The 20,960-nt window shown below is 35.5% G+C and overlaps 1 protein-coding gene across 5 annotated transcripts in view; it reads left to right on the top strand.

The window, feature by feature from the left end:
• Nucleotides 1-19,424, top strand: part of BOD1L1 (biorientation of chromosomes in cell division 1 like 1) — a 37,427-nt gene extending 18,003 nt beyond the window's left edge. Inside the window, exons 11-25 of one of the 5 annotated variants that reach the window (XM_030008211.2) lie at nt 340-407; nt 1,902-1,971; nt 4,570-4,613; nt 5,549-5,636; nt 6,661-6,740; nt 7,362-7,446; nt 8,445-8,518; nt 9,931-10,006; nt 10,087-10,121; nt 12,078-12,123; nt 15,092-15,126; nt 15,241-15,325; nt 15,770-15,923; nt 17,660-17,803; nt 18,952-19,424. In XM_030008211.2, coding sequence (XP_029864071.1) covers nt 340-407; nt 1,902-1,971; nt 4,570-4,613; nt 5,549-5,636; nt 6,661-6,740; nt 7,362-7,446; nt 8,445-8,518; nt 9,931-10,006; nt 10,087-10,121; nt 12,078-12,123; nt 15,092-15,126; nt 15,241-15,325; nt 15,770-15,923; nt 17,660-17,803; nt 18,952-19,060 — 1,193 coding nt within the window. In that variant the 3' untranslated portion in view covers nt 19,061-19,424. Of the gene's footprint in view, nt 1-339; nt 408-1,901; nt 1,972-4,569; nt 4,614-5,548; nt 5,637-6,660; nt 6,741-7,361; nt 7,447-8,444; nt 8,519-9,930; nt 10,007-10,086; nt 10,122-12,077; nt 12,124-15,091; nt 15,127-15,240; nt 15,326-15,723; nt 15,943-17,659; nt 17,804-18,951 lie in introns of those variants that run through there. The other 4 variants (XR_003922600.2, XM_041122010.1, XR_005931966.1 and 1 more) reach the window with 4 other exon arrangements.
• The last annotated feature ends 1,536 nt before the right edge of the window (nt 19,425-20,960 follow it).

Genomic DNA, 20,960 nt, shown 5'->3' with positions numbered 1-20,960 from the left:
AAAATCTGCTAGTGTTTTTTTTAAAGGAAACGCAAGAAAAAAAGCCAAAGTCAGAATTCATAAGTAAGCTGTGGTAAATCCTGATAGCCCATATTTTCCAATGCTTTTGTATTTAAGGAAAACATAGAAGTACTTGTGTTCTTGCAGATGCCAAGTTGGGTTTTTTTTGAGCTGGTTTGCTGCAGACAGACTTGCTATTGTTTCTGTTGCCTACAGGAAGGGATTAAAATTCATGTGCTTTGTTCATGAGGTGATACTGAGAAATAGCATCCTACTGTAGCATGAGATAAATACAGCATAATGTAATCTAATAATTTTAACATATTTGTATTTCATTAGGCAATAATGCAGCTTTACCAAAGTTGGCAGAAGAACTAGAATTTGAAAGTAACTTGAGAACTGACGAGGTATTTATGTTATTTTGAAAATTTTGACTATGCTGTTTCTTGTATAATTACACATCTTGCTAGGGTTTCTTACTATACCTTTTGATTTTTGTGCAGCAAAAATGGCATTTGAACTTAAAAAATTTTGAAGGGTCATTTTTCAGATTATTCAGCTGTACTTTTCTAAGCAGCTGGCATTGAAATTGTGGGCCGTCCATGTTATTCTGTGGTAGAACCAATTCCCTCCCTCAGCCATGCTCTTTCTGTGACCACGAAATCCAAATCTGCTTTTTTCAGAATTGGTCATACTGTGCGCATGTTGCTTGTGATAGTACTTGTAAATAGTCATACATGCCTTAGCTCTTACAGTTGGTAATTGTTAGTTTAGTGCTTTGAAACAGTAAACATACACTGCTGTTCATTTCATTGTATCACTTCCTTGCCAGTCATCAGACTTGCCCATCCTCTATGTGTTTGAGGAACACTTGCTGCTGTTCTGTACTGTGATAACAACAGCCTGTTATTTGCTGTAACAGAAGAGTAGGGCATCCTGGATAATCCAGGCTATTGGGGCTCATGGTCACCTATAGCTTGTGTAAGACCAAAGTAGAGCCTGTCTGTGTGTCTGTAGTGTGATCCATACTAGCTGGGATTCCAAATGGGTTAATTCTTCATTCAGATGCAGGGCTGGATCCATGTATTCATATCTTGCCAAACTCTGGTAATAAGCATTTTGAGGGAGAACATGGTTCAGAGTCTCCCAAGCATCTATGAAAGGGTGGATCTGCACAGGGCTACTGGCTGCAGCTCCAGGGCAGAGTATTTCTGAACCATAGTTTTGATCCCTGGGATGCGCTTCAGAAAAATCCAAGTCAGCTTCAGTCTGGTGGGATTTATTGATTTGAGTTGAGTTCCACCTGCAAACAGCTGTACTGTTTGCCAGCATAAGGTGATCCTAGAGTCAGTATAGCCGTGTTCATATCGCACTGTATCTGAGTTTACAGTGTCCAGATCTGACTTAAGTACACTTAGCTCTATATAGCATTATCTATGCCTGATCTGCAATTTGAATTTAAAAAAAACCACAAAAAACCACAAAAAAATCAAAACACACAAGTTGAGAAGTGTTCACTGTACCTTGTTATACATTGCAGATACACACTTTTCTGTATACATGAACATTTCTAGAATATTGCTCATATTTGGAACTCAACTTAGAGTAGGTATTGCACCTTGACTCCCTGAGTTTTCTCTTGAGATCTCCTTTTTTAAATTAATCTCTGGTGCCAGTGTTAACTCTAAGGTCAAGGTTAGGCACTGTACTGTTCTACAGTAATGTGACTTAGCTCTGCTGGTGTTCCTTATTAATATTTGTACTGCTGTCTTAAGAAGAAAGCTTTTGAAGACTTTTATAGATCATGATAAGACAATGTTCATCATAACATGAGGGAGGGGAGTCAAATTACTTGTTCTGGATGTCTGCAATATTTTTGTTTCTTTTGATTCTGTGTTTAGCTACAACAGCCTGGAAGTCCAAGAAGTGAAGAGGGATATGTGGATCTTGATACTAAAGAGTTTCAAAAAGGTGATTTTTATACTGATAGCAACTTACTTTTCATACTGATTTGACTATTACTTATGATGGGAGGGTTGTAGATTTGATATATACTATATGCAGAGGGATTGTAGCAAAGCTTGCAGAAATCTTCTTGAAATGTTTCTAGGAGCTGGTGTGGCTTTGCATTTGGTTTGTGGGAAAGAAGGAGGGTCAGCCTTTTCTTCCAGTATGATAGGCTGAATGAAAAGTGAAAAGCATTTAGGACTTTAAAAAAGTAGACTGCTAACATTCTATTTAAAATCAATAAATACAGAAAAATGTTTGCCTGGGAAAGATAAAGAAAATTCCCTAAAGAATGGCTTTCTTCCTTATAAACTTAGAACATGCTTGTTTCGGGTGTTGTGACAGGCCCTGTGAGGATATAACAATAGTAAGTACTATATGACTTAAGTCACAGAGAGAGACTTCACAGAAAGACTTTTTTTTTTTTTTTTTTTCTTCTTTCTTGCTCTCCAGAAGATTAAAATATTTCTGGCCATCCACTGAAATTTGAAGAGTACTTATAAGTAGATAACCACTTAGCTAGAAATCTCAATTAGTCAACTTGGATCTGTGCTCAGTAATTCCTTTTCCATGTATTAAATTAATCTTCAACAGGACAAAAAAAAAAAAAAATCCCTGTTTCCCAAAACCACATTATTTTAAAATGTGTTGCGATTGTTTGGCTTTCCTATTTAAGCAGAAACAAACCCCTACTTTGTTCCCATCTTGATGGATTTTGTGCTCCAGATGCATTACAAAGATGTTTACAACACTACCAGATGAGAGTTAATCCTCAGTTAATGGAGTAACAAAACAAAAGTGAATTCCAAGAGGTACCAGCAATACTGCTGCATATAGAGTCCAAGGAGGTTAAAGATGCATTTCCTCTTATGGAAAGTTGCAGCTGAAAGCCTAAATGCTATGAAAGGACACGCTGTTAAGCTCACTTCTAAATTTTTAGACATACATACCAAAACAATGTTTTACCAAATAGAAAACAAAGATAGGAGTGAGATATGAGCATTGGTAAAAAAAACCTTTGGATTCCTTTTTATCCTTGAGGTAGGTCAAATTCACATACCTGGTTTAATGGTGGTGTATATTCATCTAAATCATAAGAGACATGCTCTACTCACAAAAAAGGAAATGTAAACCCTGAGAATGGGTTAGAAGAATGTGGTCTTCAGGACAGCAGATCCAAAACTTGAACCAGTTTTTCTGTACTGTGATGTTTCTTGGAAGTGCCTGAAAAACTGCCACTTCACATCACTCAGTCACCCAGACAGACAGTACTTAAAATGTGCAGATTGAACTAGCTGTGATAATCTTGTTCCATGTAAAATGTTTAACAAAAATCCATTTGTTGTGTAAATCATGCTGGACATTACATACACTGAAGAATAATGCTTTGTAGCTCTTCATAGAGTTTTTTTTTCTCTCTCCTACCACACAATAATCTCTCTCTCTCTCTCTCTCCCCGCACACGCATATATACATATAGCTCAACGTATGTAAAAGGAAGTTGTTTAAAAGACAAATGTGTGTCCTGTCATGAGTATGAACAGCAGACACAGTAGTTTAGTAGTCCAAGATTCCTTGGAATGTAAACAAATCATTGCTGTTTGAGTGGGTAGGATCTAGCTCTTCATTTGACACTGCTTTAAAAATTGAAAGATGTTGTGCAACTAAATAGTATCACTGTGGAAGAATTGTTGCTAAAATATGTAGATTTAAGAAATGAGCTACAAATTATATAAAATTGTATGTAAAATTGAGTGGTTTTATTGGATCATAGGTTTATGTTCTTACTGTAGTTGAAAGAAGAACTGCTTGGAATGTTTTAGCAGCTTTTTTTTTTCAAATTAAAATATTAATTCAGTGCCTCTATGAATCGGACTTTAAGGGGTCTGTAGAACGCTCAATGGAGCAGCTTCTTTATGGTTCTCTATGTATCTATATGAAATGGCTTTGACAGTTACGGAATTTTTTCAAAAGTGCAGAGCATTCGTCAGCTCCCATAATTCATAATTATTTTCCACATTTTTGTGATATGGAAGGCTAAGACTCTACTTTATCAGAGTTGGAGTGCAGCAGAGTCTAGCAGTTGGACAATTTCCTTATGTGCACTGTGTCAGCTACAGGTCTCACTAGTACAATTACAGAAGCTAGTTCTTTGGAAGTGTCATGTTACAGCATAGTTTTCATCGCTTTTAACTTGATCCCATGATCCAGCATCTAGGCTTGTGATGGATAAAATTCCAATTCGTTCAGATGCTAGAACTATATTTGAAATGTTAAAGTTACCATATATTTCAAAGATGACAGCCCTGTGATTGCCTGTATTTTAGCCATAAAATGATTCTCAGATATCCTATGCTTTAGAAATCCATATTCCTTATTTTTATTTTTTTGTTTGAATATTGTTAACGTGAAGATTGGATGCCTCTTATTTCCAACATTGAAAGTAAATTTTATATAGTTTCAGGTACTCTAGAATCCTTTCAGAGAGGTGAAATAGAGGATAATATGATACTTCGCTCTTGTTTAGCTTTTCTGATTATTTTTGTAATTATTTTTTAATAGATTTGCTGCAAAGGAGTATTGCTTTGGAAAGAGAAACTTTTCATGTAAGTTCTTGGGTTTTAAATTTAATCTCTGTCTGTGCTGCTTTTTTTTTTCCGTACTTGCATTTACTTCTGTTTACATTAAATATTCTCTAAAGGAAAATATGATTTTTGTATATTCAGAGCCTACGTATATTGAGACTGTGCAGCTGTGTAGGTTGATGTCTAATTATTCTTTCAAATTTGCCAGTAAATAAATCTTCTTGTATTGTTGTTCCACGGTCTATGACTATTTCTAGACTGTTGTTAACTGGCAGAAAAGAGAAGCTTGATTGTCCTCCTTGAGAATAGAGGACAAAAATAGGGATTATTCTTGGGGCTTTGATCAGGATTAGAAACCTGTTATTTTAATGCAGTCTACTGTGATTTCACAAGAACTTGGAGCTTATAAGTATAAAAGGGATGAGCGGGAAAGTTGCGAAAGTAAAGTGTTTCTTAGAGAGCAGAAGCAAGACGTTTAACACAGATGACAAGCTAAAAAATGTGTTTGTGGTTTCTTAAACTTGAGTAGTAAATTTATTTATTACTATATTGTAATGTTGGCTGGCCACAGTTCTGGTGCTAGTAAGATACTTCTGTTGCTGCACGTAGGAGAGTGTCCTTTTAAATCCAAAAATATTTTGAGTGAATTGCCATGATAAACTGCTTTTAAAGCACATACTAGGGTGCTTAATTAAAACTGAGACTTTTTTCATTAAAAATATCAACTAGAAATTCTGAAAATACTGTGAGTCAGAGGTTCTTTCATGGTGCTATCCTATAGTAGTAACATTCCTTGAGCTCTACAAATAAATTGCTGTTGTAATACTGCTACTTTCCATTTTTAATGCGTGTTGTACTTGAAAGTAGCAAGTAGGAAAAATTTTTCCCTTCTGTGTTTATAAACTTTATGGAAAAAAGAAGGTAAGGAGTTATCTTTCATTGTGTTTTATGTGTAGGTGGAAAACTTGGATACCCAGATAGCTGAAGAACATAGATCTAGAGGAATACAATGTAAATCTTCAGGAACAATGGATAAAGAAAAATGTAAGTGTTACAGAACTACATGAATTTGTGTAAAGCTTTTCTGCTGCAAAACAAAATTCTACTGTGATGAGGCCATAAAATGGTATTTTGGAGGAAAGAACAGAATATGGGGAATTCCAAACTCCAAAGCAATTGTTCTTCCCAGAACAACTTTTAATACTACACTTAATGTATTTGATAAAAATAAAGCAAAGAAACTTTTTTTTGTCTTTAAAATAATTACTAATTTTATCCTTTTGAAATAAAACACAGGGAAGGAACATAAAGCTGAGGAAAGCTGATCATCAGAGGAAAATCTAGCCATTCAATAGGCTTGGTGAGGTTGGATGCTTCCTCCTGTTAGATTGGAAAGAACTAAGTTTTAGTGTAACCTTTTTTCTGTTTAGAAGCAAAAAGTGAGAAGCAAGTCAGTCTATTGAATGGCATAAACATTTCTAAGATAAAGTTAAAGTTAACTTAGAAATAAGTTAGACATTTTATTGACATAATAATGAGACTGACTATGTAATATCTGTTCAAGCTCTGCCCTCAACTGCTTTTGTCTTTTCAGCATCAGAACAATTTTAAAAAAAAAAACCTATTAGGATAATTAATAATGTCATTTTTTTTATAACAGTTTTTATTCTGCTTCTAAGAATTTTGATTTGATGAAATGAGTAGTTATAAGCCATGCTGTATTCATTATAGTGTCTCACATAGCATTAACTGCTTTCTCTGTCTCTGGGTGAGTTGAAATTAAGGTTGATGTTTTATTTCTTGATGTGATACCTGTCAAATTTCAATTTTGAGTTTGTCTCTAAAAACAAACAAAAAAATAAACCCCACCCGTAACATACAAGAAACATGGAATTCTTTTTTGTTATTGTTTTGTCTTCCCTTTTTGAAGAGGGGTTAGCATAACTTTCTGTTCATATTTCTGAATCTTTTGAATCACACTAATGATGAGCTGATATAAAAGTGGCATGAAAATCTGACAAATGCAGAAGGCACTTTTTAACACTTGAACTGTTGTTTGTTTTTGCAGGCAACCAGCTGATTGCTCAGGATGGGAGGAAAGATGATGAACACAGTCAGTGTTCCAAAATGAAACCTGATAACAACAAGGTATTTTCAAGAACATTTTTTTTAATGTTCTGCAATTGTAATGTAAATTAGATGGAAGTCTAAGTTTTTATTTCTATAGCAGTTTATTTTGGGAGGTATTTTCATTATTAACTGTAAACTACTTTTGCGTTGTCTTGAATACAAAATAACTGACTATAGAACGATATTCACTTTTCAAGGGGAGTACAGTTTAAAAAAAAAAAAAGTCTGTGGTGGTGTGCACAGCACCTGAATCCTTTTGAGGTGTGGTGGACCAATTTGCACAATAGTTAGGAGCTTGGGATCACATGGAGCATTTCTGGATCCCAGCTGTCCAGTCAGTTCAGCATCTTCATGGTCATACTGGTCTGAGATCTGCTCCCTTCTAAGTCAAAACAGGAATTCAAGACAAAACAGATGTTCCTTTTAAGAGTACGCGCAGAATATTTGGGAGTATCTCACCCATTGATTTTGATGAAGCTTCTCGGCATCAAAGTTTTTAAGAGACATTACAAAATCTTGATGTATAAAATAACTACTTGTGTATTGGGTTGGGTGGGGGTTTTTTTAGTATAAGTAACTGACAATGATCTTTAATTTTTGGTAAGATGCTCTTTTCTTTGTTGTTTCAAAATCATGTAGGAAGTTATTTCAAGTGATACAGCAGAAGTGTCCAAAGAAATTGATGTAAGGCATACACCTCCTGAAAGTACTATGGAAGAAAAAGGTAGTGAAACTGCCCATTCTGGGCAATTTTCTGAACCCATGCTGAATGCTAATTTCTTTTCATTTGAATGATTCTGAGAGAAATTAGGAACTTGATGCCAGCAAATACTTGCGTATATTCTCTAGTTGCTGTCTGTTCTATTACTGCTATCAAATAATGCATTAATCCTAGTTCCTTTAATGGTGAGAGCAGATTTGACGTTTCTGCTGTGCTATCACCCATCCACTCCGTTACTGCTTCAGTATGTACCTTGGGTAGGAAAGCTAATTGCAAATAAACAGGTGGATAGGGAAATAGCACAATCAGGGTATGTGACAAGAAGAACTTCTCCTAACTCTGACCACAAATAAGAGGTGTCCTTCTGTGAAAAAAAACATGACATATTCACCATCAAAATCAGTCCTGTTAGTTTCTGTAGAGAAACGAACCAGGAAAGAGTGTGCAGGTTGCACTGTTGTAGTTGACTTATTCATTGCACTAAAATAAATAATAGAAGATGGTGTTTCCACAGTGTGTTAAGTGTTAATATTGGCTTTGATGTAACTGTCTTTGTGTGAGCAGTGTGAGTATCTTCCCTAATGTTAGTTTGACCTGTTCATAGTTTTGTCTCTCCAGTGAGCATGTTGATAAGTCTGAAACTGTTCTGCAATGAGCTGGTATCCTCAGCCTCCTGTTTTGTGGAATGTGGGAGAAAATTGAGTAGTGGCTTATATCTATCTTGCCACTTTACAGTGGGTCACCCTCTTGAGCTTTTGTTTTATCTTAAATTAGAAGACCTATCTATCTCAACTAGTGTTAGGGAAGCATTCTGGCAGACCAATATATTGTTGCTACAAGGCAAGTAGTGTTAATTTGTGATGGGTGTTTTTAGGGAATTTTGGGCAACAGAATGAAATAAGGCTTTTAGTGCAGAGGTTGTGGCTTGTACCTTTTTCTTTGTCTAATAAAAAACCAAAGGTGTACAGTTTCTCTCTTCTTGGTTTTTTGCATGTGCGAAGATGAATTTATCATCGAACAGGAACTGTCTGAAAAGGAAAAGTGTGGTCTAGAATCAAATGAAAATTCTCCAGAGGTGAGTGGTCTTATTCATGTTAACTAACTGAGATAATGTAGGTTCACACTGAAAATAAGTACTTTGTCTTTGTATTTTGTTGACAACAGTATTAAAACTTTGACTTCACCCAACACAGAAATAGCTGTGAAAATTTTTGTTTGGTACTGTAAAGTACCAGAGAGTCATGTAGTTCTGTGTCAAAGTATAAATTGGTACTGTAAAGTACCAGAGAGTCATGTAGTTCTGTGTCAAAGTATAAATTCACAGATCATAAGACATCAGTGGCTGATTATTGAAGTAGAATTAACTCCCTTCCTACATTTAATAGCACTTTGAAATTGTATAGAAAGCAATTCTATAGAGTCGCGTTGTATAGAAATCATGTTTTCTGAAAACCTTGTAATTGAGTTGTGGACACTTTAGTCCCTAGCAAATATGACTTGGCTTTACAAAAATATTATCACTCAACAATTTTAAAATTCCTTATGTTATCTCTTAGGCATATACTTGTGATACTCTACAGTGGTGGTCATAAACAAATGTCTGAATCCTAGAGATTAAAATTATTGCTGGCCTCTAGAAATGGACACAGTTCTCAAAGATATTGGGTTTTGTCATTTGCTTTTTTTGCCTCTAATTTGGAAGAAAATTTTAAAGAATAAATTGTTACATTTGTTCACTCAAGGCTTGGGTCACTAAGATCCGTTGCGGGAGAAGACATCGCTAGACTTGAGTAAATGCTGAATGAGGCACTTAACCTTCTTTCCTTGTAAATAGGAGAACGTCTATTATTGGTGATTTTGTGATCCAAGATTGGGGATATTTGTGATCTAAACATCTGACCATATTCATTACTTAAATTTGTCTTTCAAACCTTAAACTTCAAAGTAAGGGGCCTTTTTTATTAAAGGCCCTGTTTATATAGAGAACGTCACCAATCTGTATATTGGGCTAACTAGGATATTGACTGTTTAATAGCACTTGCTCAACTATTAAAAGATGTAGCCTGTGCTACATGGCATTGGGAAAAGGGGCTCACAAGATACGAAGTTTGGAGTTCTTGTAAGATAGAAAAGATGTGGTGGGATATACAGGGTAAGCCAGCAGCGTTTGTGAGACCAAGTGATAGAGTTGTTGCGGGGACAGGGGCAGAAGGCACTGTGTTCTCAGGTATGCTTTGTGCCTGAGGCCAGCCACGGAGAATTTTGTATAATTGGGAGTGGTCTTGTTTCTTTTCAGCTGTATCAGTGGACTTCATAACAGGCAGCGTCTCTTTCTATGAAACCTGCCTCATCTATATTTTTAAACTGACGAGCACTACTTCTGCCACTATCACATTATGAAGTTAGCAGCAATCTTTGTGTTATATTTCTCAAATGCTAAATGTCAATTACAGTAAGTAAAATATTTTTGTTCTTTACTTTTAATAGGAAAATCAGCCTGTAATAGTGAAACGGAAAAGGGGAAGGCCTCGTAAATACCCTCTTGAAGCTCTACAGCCTGGTGGTAAGTAGTTCATAGTACCTGTGTGGAAAAACAAGGACAATAGTGACATTCAAGTTCTGAATTCATATTTCTTCCCTCAGGTGGGGAGTCAAAAGCTGATATGAGCACTGGGAATGTAAGTGCCTTTATTTTGTTTGGGTGCATTTAAACACAGTAACTCAAGAGCCATTTATCTGTTTAACAGTTAACGGTATTTCAGAAACATCTTATGGAAAACTTGATAATCAAGTTCAGTCTAAGCAAACAAAAACTTAATAGTATCTCCTAATATAACTGAACTTTGTAAGCAAAATATACTATTAAGTCAGAACACAGCAAATAACCGAACAGTATGAAACTTAGTACAGCATACTTAATATAAATCTAAGTGTTACACTGGCTAGCAATATACTTGTACGCAGAGTGAAATTCTGATTATGTGCACACATGTCTTTTAATTTGTGCTGAGAGTAATTTTGGCCTGAAGATCAAGGTGACTTTGTTTCAAAAACTTGAGATTTTTTTTTTCCTCTACTGAACCTGTCATAATAATAGCTCATAGTAACTCTTAACATCTGTAAAATACAGTATTGTGTAATGCAGTTGTATTATCTATATTACAATGGGTATAGTTCATTCAAAAGATAGACACATGCTGGTTAGTAACTTAAGAGCTCATGAAACATACCTCTGTCTTTTAAAGTTCAGCAATATCTGAATTTCTAAACCCCTGTGAAGTACATTCACTGCTAAGAAAGTATTCTGTTGGGAGTGTTTCTGCAGTGCAGTTGGATTACAGCACAGGGTAGTAATGGATCGGGCATATTTGTGGAATACAACTAGTTGGATTTATTCTGGTGGAAGGCTTCTCTCTTGGGAATTCCTGTATGTCAGAGTCAGTGTTATTGCATAGAAAAGAGGTGATTTTAAAGACAAAGTTGTATTGAAACTCATGTTTTCTGCCTGCTTGCCTGGTGAGGCGCCAGCTGGCATGGGTGTCAGAAGTCTTGGGAATTTACCTAGGCTATAGATAGCAGGAGTTCTTGTCCCTGCTTGTTCTGTCCCTGCAACATTTCAGGCAGCCCTTTGAGTCCTGTCCCTTCTACAGGTCTGGCGGAGTTTTGTTTCAGAATTCCTGATCTTTCCTCATTGATTTCCCCCCTGCCCCCCTGCCTCCCACCCTCGCCCCCAATATTAATTTAATAAAATGTAATTTGAACTGGTGTGGGTTTTGATGTTTGGGGGTTTTGTGTTGGTTGGGGGGGGTGGGGACATTGTTTGCTTGTTTTTCAAATAAGAATTAAAACTAATTTTAAAATCCCCCTCAGAAATAGATGTACCTTGGCACCCTCAGTACTGGAACAGAATCATCTTGTTCTAGTTCGACTGTTTTAAAGGTCTCGTACCTCTTAGTGATGACTGATTGGTGTGTCAGTGAGTTACAGGCTGGCTCCAGGAGGAGCGGTATCTGTCCTCCATCTGAGATAATGGTTGTGTAAGGTGAGATATTATCTTTGTGTGACAGTTTCCCCTAGGCTGCTTTGAGAACATGTTGCCACTTCAAAGGAAGTGTAGACATCCTAGTGTAGTTGTTCAGTGATGAAAGCAACTGGATTTTTGGACAATCATTATAGGAGATTACGTAATTGTACATAGCTGTTTCTTATTCTGAGTAAATACAAAATTCTGGTGATTTATAATTCTGCAAATCTGTGTATGTGATTGCATAAAGTGACTGAACTAAACTTTTTTGTATTGTTAATAATTAAGTTTTCGGAAACGTATTTCAATTTAACTTTGTGTCTTTTATTGCAATGACTTTAGTGTCAGTTAGGTTACTGAAACTGCTATGATTTCTTTTGTTTATGGGCTGATTTGACTAATTTCAAATATTTATCATAAATGGAAAAATGCATACTACTGTTAAGAAACTCAGTACAAACTTTCTGTATGCTCATTAGAATGTTCACGCTATCTAGACTTGCAGATATGTTATACTATGAATGGGAGCAAGTTTCTGTGTCTGTGTAATACAATCCTGGATTTTTCTGATTTTCTTTAAATTAAAAAACCCACTCTTTTTTAATTGCAGCTGCAGTTTCCTATCTTTGCGAGTAGAGGAAAAACACCTCAAACAGGTAAGCAAATGATATCTGCTTTAACAAATAAACAAAGATGAAAGAAATAGATAAGAGTTTTCAAGAAAATCACATGGGTTCTTCCTAAACATCATCCCTGACAGTCAGTATTATCAACACGTGAAAATATCTGAGTAAACAGAACAGTGAAGACTTGTCCTGAATTCCTATTGAGTTTTTAATTTAAAAAAGAGCAGCTTGATAAGAACTTATTTCAAAGATGCAGCAGCACTGTTAAGTGCTGAATAATGCATTGCAGAATATACCAGATCATTTGTTTGTGTGGATAGGCACATGGCAGAGCTTCAGAGGCAGGTAGGTACCCCATCAAACTGGTTTTTAGTGACTGTTTTCCATTTCTGCTTATTTTCTTTCATACAATGACTATCAATCACACTTACTACATTAACTGTTTTAAAATACATGTAGGAAAAACTCAAATTTTGTTCAGTTAATGGATTATCTGTGGATATGTGTCTAAAGAGCTTAGTGGTAGCTTGAGGGGATATTTCCTTCCCCTTTCACAACTGCTGTAAGATCTTTAGAAGATGATTGCTTAACTTTACTCAGAAATGTATTTCTCGTGCTTCAAAGTAAAGTCAAATAAAGAGATACTTTTGTATTTCTCTTTCCTATTCAAACCTGTCATTTGTAGGCGGTCAAACTTTGGTGAATTTTAGATGGTGTAGTTAATTTTTCACATGTATGGAGTCTGAACTGCCCTGGTTCTTTAAATGTGTCTTTTTAATTGTGACCATTCATAAAATAGACTTTTAAATCCATTCAGGAAGCAGATGAACCTGAAAGGCAAGTTAAAAAATGGTTTGTAAACAAATACAAACATTCATGCAACAGATCTGAGAAAACAAGTCTTCAAAACAAATCTTCTGGAGTTTCCAAAAGATTAGGTTTCTACAGAGTTTCTGATCTGGCTGTACTGCACATACGGACCATTTCCTATTTTCTCCACATTTTTTAAAATCTCAGCTTTAATCCATACGCTTCAGAATTGTCTCTAAAGGGTTAGCTGGTTGTGTGGTACTTGGTTTCTGTCAACTGCAAAGAGACCAGACAAGAATGCAAGAAAGGTATAAAAGTGCATTCTGGTTTGCTTTTATTCAAAAGGACAGACATCCGACTGAGTACTTAAAGCTTAGTTTAGTGTGTTAAGCAACATTTTTTTTCCAGGTAAAAGGCTGTTGATGTCACAGCAATGTTAAGAGTGTATAAAGTGGATGAAATACCCTGTTAAACTTTTCATCATATGTTACCATTCATGTGAGAAAAGGAGTTGAAAACCTCTGGCAGTGAAAAGAAAAGTGGAATCCCTCTGTGCAGTTCACTTATTCTGGTAATTTTTGGGTGCTCTGCACAAGGGTTTGCAATAGGGACAGACTCACGTATAGAGTGGGAAGCAGAGAGTTTCTTTTCAGTCAGTACAACTCATGCAGTTAAGAGATATCTGGTTTCTGAAGGCAGCATCCTCCCGTAACACTGACACTGAACTTGAAACTAAAATTTTGCGCTTATCAGCAGTTGCTGCTGTAAAGTTAGTAAGATTTTAAAATACTATACCTTATTATTTTTATACTTATCTTGAGGCAAAAGTACTACATTTTCATGTGGTAAAGACAGTGTTCTATCTCTTAAGAAAGGCATGTCTTGTACTCACATGGAGTATTTTTCAATCAAAAAGCATTTTGCTACAAATTTGCCAAAACTTACCAGAATTTTGAAGTCGCTATCTTTTGAACACAACAGAACTACTAAATGTTGGTTATATGTTAGACTTATTTTGTGTAAAATACTTAAAAGAGTGGTCAATTCTATGTTTTATTGCATTTCTTTATTGAATAGTTAAACATCTTTGCATTTTATTTCATTCGCTTTGGTGTAAATTTTTTTCCTCATAACCTTAACAAAGGAGCTGCAGAAAACTTGTGTGTGAATTTTAGAATATGCTTCTGCTCTTTGAGATCTATTTTTGATCCGTTGCATTGACATTCTTCTGTTTGTTCTATGAGTCTAATTGGTGATGGGTTTAGAGCTTGTTGTCTTTTGTGTTGCTTTCAGAAAACAAAAATAGGCAGCAATTTTATGGAAGGGGAAAAAAAGTATAAAAACTTGCTTTTGCTTAGGTTGCTTCTCTCCTATTTCCAAGGATTTTTATCCTTGCAGTTTTGCAGATAATTCCATTTGACAAAGCTCAAAAGCTTTGTAAAATAATCTTTCTTATCATAGAGTTAGTCAGGGTAGAAGTGGTAAGCATCTACCATGGAGAGAGGCCAGATTGAAACACAGGTTGTAGGGTTATAAATGTATTTTAACATGCACAGGCCAGTCTGTAAGAAGTACTGAATTGAAAGTAAAAAGTGGTTCAACAGAGGAAGTCACATAATTTGCATGCCAGGTATTTAGACAGGTTTAAATATTGTCTTTTTGAGCTACAACCATCTTGGTGCTTCACCATGGGCATGGTTAAGCACTAGAACAGATTGCCTGGAGGGACCGTGTTCTTGGAGACTTCCAAAATTGGATTGAACAAGATCTTGAGCAGTAGGATCAGATCAATTAATTTAGCCATGCTTTGAACAAGAGGTTGGACTAGATGACCTCCAGAGGCCCCTTCTAAGCTAAATTTTTCTGTGATTCTGTAATTGGTTGACAGTAATTAAAAGGGGTAAGTAACTTTTGCATTTCCATTAAAACAAAACAGCATATGCAACAAAGCAATAAATAATGTCAGTCTTATAAAGCCTTACTACTTAAAAATTAATCATTGTCCCAGTCTCTGTGTATAACAAAATACAACAAAACCATATTCTAAATTAGATATAGACTTTAAATGTTTTCTGAGCTTCTGTGATGTTTATGCGAAGTTGAGAGAGTTTGAAAGAACTCCTTTTTAAACTGATTGGCAAAAGATTTGAAGCTCGGGATTAAGTTTTGTTCTTTCCTTTCTTTGTAGGTACAGACATACCTGATAAGAAAGAAACAACAAATGTAAGTGCAGCCATTTTAATTTGTAAGTTTATAATCCATATGTAAGGAAAAATGTCTGTCTTTTATTTAAATTAAATTGTTCTTGCCTTACTTGCTTCCATTTTATTTTTTCAGGAAGATGAAGCTGAGAAAGCAGAAATGATTTTGCGTAAAAGGGGAAGAAAGCCCAGGCGTTCTCTGGTTCAATCAGAGGAAACTGGTAAAAACATGAAACTTCTACTGCTAACAGAATGAGAACATATTACTGTGCCTTTCTGTTTACTAATAGCAACAAGATAAGCTTTATTCAATTTTCCTTTCTTGAGGAAAAATCATTGAGTTACAGCTAGTGTAAATATTATGTAAATATGTGTAAATTACTGTAATCTCATGTCAGAATTGCTACATCCCAGATGCTTCTATAAAGCGTCATGAATTTTCTACGAATTCTGGCTATGAGCTGCATAAGTAAACTATGGTGAATGTGTTAGCAAGATTAAGTCAAACAAGTGTGAATTAAAAATGTTGAAGCATAAAGGAAATGGAAAATTACTTACTTAAAATGGGATTTGTGAATAGAATACCTTTTCTAAACTAAGTGTCCATATCCTTTTGGAGGGCTTTTGGAAAATTATAGCACATGTGTAAAATTTTACATGGACAGAAACACTGGAGCCAGAAAGAAAACGTCGGAAATTAACATCTTCTGAAGACGAACTAAAAGAGCAGGACGAAGGTGAGGAAGAAGATGGTGAGGAAGATGATGAAGCACATTCTGGGGCCACAACTAGATCAGCCACAAGATTAGAGGCTCAAAGGTAACTGTGTGTAGAGACACCAATAGCAGGTTTTTTTCTACATTGTTCTTAGCTGTTGTGGGTTTTGGGGGTTTTTTGTTGCTTGTGGGGGGGTTTTTTGTGGTTTTTGGCTTTTTTTTTTTAAATTAATGAGAGCTTCCCAAATAATTTTCGTTCTAATTCTAGTACCACTCTTCTAGGGATGAAGAGACAAAAGGGGAGGTGGGGAAACTGTTAGGGTCTCAAAAGACATACTTGAATATGTCAGAAGGTAAGAATTGATCCTGTTGGCAGTCTTCATCCTAGTGATGTCTCAGAAGGTGGGTCTAAGGACACTTAGTTCTGATACTTAAAAAGGGACCTCTGACTTGGCTGTGCAATTTGCCATTTGATATTTGGATTTGGAACGCGGTGAAAATGTAATTTCCCATGTCCATTTCTTTTTCCAAATATTATCCAAGTTAAATATATCAATCTGCAGCACTGGGGGATCTCATTTGTAATATGGTGATCTGCAAGCTCAGAAAGCAATCTTACTGCAAAAGACTAGTGTGGTAGCAAGAGTTCTGTTTTCAAGAAGCCGTTCGTCTCCCTTAGCATAGGTCTGCCTTTTTGTAGGCAAACTGAATTATAGCAGAGCTCATCCTCTTGACTTTGTTTCCACAAACAGAGATAGATATCAGCTTTTGGAAGCTTTAATTTATGTTGCTGCCTTCCAGAACAGAGTTGGAGTCCAGGCTTTGTTTTTTATGTTCATGGTGAGATTTCTGTAAGTTCACTGGATTTACTTCATTCCTAAGGTATCATATGATGTTAGCCTTTGGGGCTTATTTGAAGCGCTGTTCACAGTATGCTTTTGAATTCATAATTTCAGAGCTGAATCAGAAAGTAGTTATGTAGTCTTTATTTAAATAAAAACTGTGAAGGTTTACCACTACCACTTTGCAAACAACAGCTTTGTTTTGGTAAAGGCAGAGGGGCTTCCTTTAGTCTTATGTAATTGTTAACTCTAAAATTGTAATGAAAGTTCAGATATTAGTGTTTTCATTCTGATTGCTTGTGGAAACATCTACTTTTTTATTTATAGATGTGTGTGTGTTTTGTGTCTTAGATTTCCAGTGCTATCTTTCTAGCTCTGACTGTTACAAAACATCTCTACTTTAAGGTGCTGCAGACAGTCTGCATTTTATAAGTAGCCTTTGGAAATCTGTGGAAGGGGCGGCTGCTTCATCTTCAGCATTGTTGGATTATCAGGTTTTCTGACTTCAGTAACCTGTTTTCCATTATATGAAGTTGATTGCCAGTAACTAGTTTTTCATGTTCCTGAACTGGTGGATACTGAAGCTAATGAGTTCTTTCTTTACACTGGATAAGCAAATTCTCTTTTCTTCTGCAGCCTGTTTGCCTTTGTTTCTTTTGTTTTTCTGTCTGTACTACAAGCTATTTTTTAAAATGTGGACACTTATGTACCAGAATTATTGCAGATTTGGAACTAGGATTTTTATTTAGTTAAATACTAAAGATTGTCAGTAAAGTAGCCTTTTGATTCTACATTTGATATGAAAATACACAGCTTGGCATTGCAGTTTGGGTCTTGAAGCATGCAAATGTTTTTTTTCACTGTTTCTTTTGGCAACTTTGATTTACTTGTTGCAAATACTGTGCAGTCTTAATTTTCTGCACTTGGAATGCAAGAAGAAAGTGCCTTGGTAAAAGTGTTTTGTTATGTATACATTCATCATTCTTTTGTATTACAGAAAGCAGCCCAGCAAGCCAACCACACGTGCAACTTCTAAAGGCAGCAGTCCAAGTTCAGTTTCTCCTAGAAAACGGCAGAACCTAGCGGCAAAAAAAAGATCTCCAAGTGATACAAAAATTAATAAATCTCCTCCATTGACACAGTAAGTATTAAAGTTGAATCCGCTGCTATTATTTGTTTTGGAAGCTACTACATTGATCCCTTCCTTATATGTAGTATATTGCCTCAAAATCTGAACAGCAGTCTAGCTTTGCTCTGTTCTTTCTCTTGTGATATTTAAAAGCTTTTAAAGGATTTTCTTCTGTTTATGTTTTTTCTTTTTCTTTCTTTCTTTAACATTTTGGAAGACTAGAATTTTTTTCTTTCCATCCTCAGAAACCTCTTGGGAGAAGCTGAAAATGCTGTTATGCAGTATTTTAACTTGAGCTGTGATTCCTGAAGGGGGGGGAAGAGCAGCTGTAGTTCAGGTTAAAGCAATATATGATGACATGATTCTAATGCTTCAAAGTTCCTTCTAAGATCAGCTGATAAGAGAAGAAACTCTGAGAGTCCTTATATCAAGTTTTGAAAATACTTCCCTTTACCTCCTTCCCTGGTTCATTTTAATTTTTAAAGTTGAGATCACAGTGTAAAATCCCAAGGGAGTAATAAATAGGATGTACAGTTGCTATTCATCTTGTAGTTTACCTGTAAAATGGGTTATATGCCAAATACATTTAGTTGTCAGCCACTCTGAAATGTGGCAATGTCTTCAAACTGAACCTCAGAAATATGTGTCATGCACTGATCAGCTGTCACAGTTCACCTCATGTTAATTACTTTGCATGGTTATGAATGGCCAGGATTTTAAGCCACATTTATAATTGGTTGCAGCTGAAATGTGGTGGACTTGTATATGTGAGACTTAAGCCACTATTGCTTTTCTTTTGTCTTTGTGAGACAGGGTACAAGATAATGTAGTTCATTATGTTCTGTTGTAATCCACAAGTCTTTCCAAAAGAAAGAGGAGGAAGGAGTAGAGCTCTAGCCCCAAATTCTACATCTGGAGCACTCTGCAAAAACAGAATTAGTATGCAGTACCCTGCTAAGATGTGATGGGAGTGTGCAAGGTCTCCCTATGGTCTGTGCTGGTATATAATGTTTTAGCAGTGAGCTTTTAAATAATATGTCCTGGTAATTCATCAGAGATGGACAATGAAGTTCCATTCTCTAAACAGGATTGTGCCTGATGACCCTTTTTGTTTTACAGGTCCTACCATTGTTAAAATAATTATTAATAATGCTTTTCAGGTTAAAGGTGCAGTCTACCAAGCGTAAAAGGGAAGACAGCCCAACAGTGGTACGGAGAAAAGGCCAGCAGAAAACAGAGGAGACACCAGTAAAGAAAGCGAAACGATAATCTTTACCAGCTAGTACTGTTCATGGAAGAGTCAAAAGAAAAAAAACATCTGTGCTTCTATTTTTTTTAAAGCAAAGGGATTTGCACGTGCTTGTTTCAGAGCTCTAAGTTAATCAATGCAGTACTTTTAAGTTACATTTTAAACAGCTTTATAAACTATTGTTTATACAGAATATTATGTACATTTATTTCAGATGAAAAATAAGTTTACTTTGTATCTGAATGAAAAACAAAGTAGTTATATATTTTATCACTGACTTGGAAAGTTGGGGTTTCCCAATGTGACATGCTAATGCAGATGCTTCCAACCCATGAGGCACCCCTCGGCCTACTAATACACTTTGTAAATAAACTTGTAAAAATAGGTTGTATTTTACTCTGTGTATGAATCTAATCAATGATGGACATTTTATTTATTATATGGAAAGCATTGGTCTGTAAACTTTAGTATATACCTTAGGGTTTTTTAATTATATATTTTACATTCTATGCAGATGTCAGTAGGAAACTTCCCCTCCGCTCCCCCAGGGCTGTCTAAAACCTGAAGTTCTCTAAAATATGCTCAGACAGTTGGTAAAGTATTTTTCTCGCATGCATTAAAGTAGTTTAGCATAGTGAAAGGGACTTGGCTCCTTTCTGTTCACATTTGTGACAAAGTATAAAATTTAAAATGTAATCTTACTAGATTATATTTTCACTTGTGAATTTACTACCAGCCTCAAGAAATAAATAGTATTAGGTTAGATTTATTCACAGTCAGCCAACACTACCCTGAAATGAAACAGTTTTATTTTGCAACTAAACACCTGTTCTTTCAGTACTTGTCTTTTTCAACAGAGGGACCCATTGAAATCAAATGTCACTTCTCCTAACTAGAGCTTCAGCATTTTATGTTACATTTTATACACAGGTATTAAAAATAGAACCTGGTATTATTGCCAGAATCTTTTTTTAATGTATATTAACTCTGGTAAGAGCAAATGTTCAAGTGAAGTTGTATATAAAGTTAAACTTTTCTTATGATCAAATGTGTCTCTTGTTATGATGTGATGAGTTGCCAAACAATCTGAGATTATTTTAAGTGTTTTGTTGATATTCTGGTTTATAATTAAAAAGAATTCTGGGGGGGGGTGGAATTTTCTTTTTTTCTCTTTTTCTTTTGTGAGTTTTTTTTGAACTTGTTGTAAGGCAGATGTTTCCGTCAGATATTCTGCTTGGTTTCTTACTGAGATTTTTATATAAAAATTATAAAATGTTTGCCAAAAATCTGAGTTGCCATATTTTATTTATTCTTTAATTGTATTGCTGTGGAACTTGTTTTTACAAATGTATTTGGTTGGAGCCATGTCTACAAGTTTTACCTGATTAGTGTCTTTAAATGTTCACAAGTGCTTATATTTTAGGTATTTAAACAGTAGGGAAAGGACTTAACCATTTACCAGGCTTAGTAAACTACAAAAGCAGGTGCACACATACTGGGTTTTTTTCCTAAGCAAACTTGAGTCTAAAAAAAGAAAACCTCTTTGCTCTGAAAATTAACTCCTTTTGATTTCTACCTTAACTCTGCTCCCATACTAATACATACCTTGCTAACGTACTGCTGATATATGCCTATATATTAGTAATGTTTATGCACTTCTTCATATGCAGTTGTAGGATAAGTTGAATCTTTTCCTTTTTTTTTTTTTTTTTTTTTTTATTTCTCCTTTGCCCTCTGCAGTAGGCGTAGGCCAAAATCATAGATTTCTTTTCAGCCTTTTTTCTGTAAGGCTAAACAAGCTGAACTGTTTGTTTTTCAATCGGTCCTTTCTAGACTTTTGATCATACTTGGAGTCCTTCCCTGCATCTGTTCCGGTTTTGTTCCCTTACACCTGAATTCAGTAGTGAGATTGCTCAGGAG

This window comes from Aquila chrysaetos, chromosome 1, assembly GCF_900496995.4.
Source record: "Aquila chrysaetos chrysaetos chromosome 1, bAquChr1.4, whole genome shotgun sequence".
NCBI classification, from domain to species: Eukaryota; Metazoa; Chordata; class Aves; order Accipitriformes; family Accipitridae; genus Aquila; species Aquila chrysaetos.
Note: the sequence above shows the minus strand (reverse complement) of the source record. Positions and strands in the feature narration are given on the sequence as shown.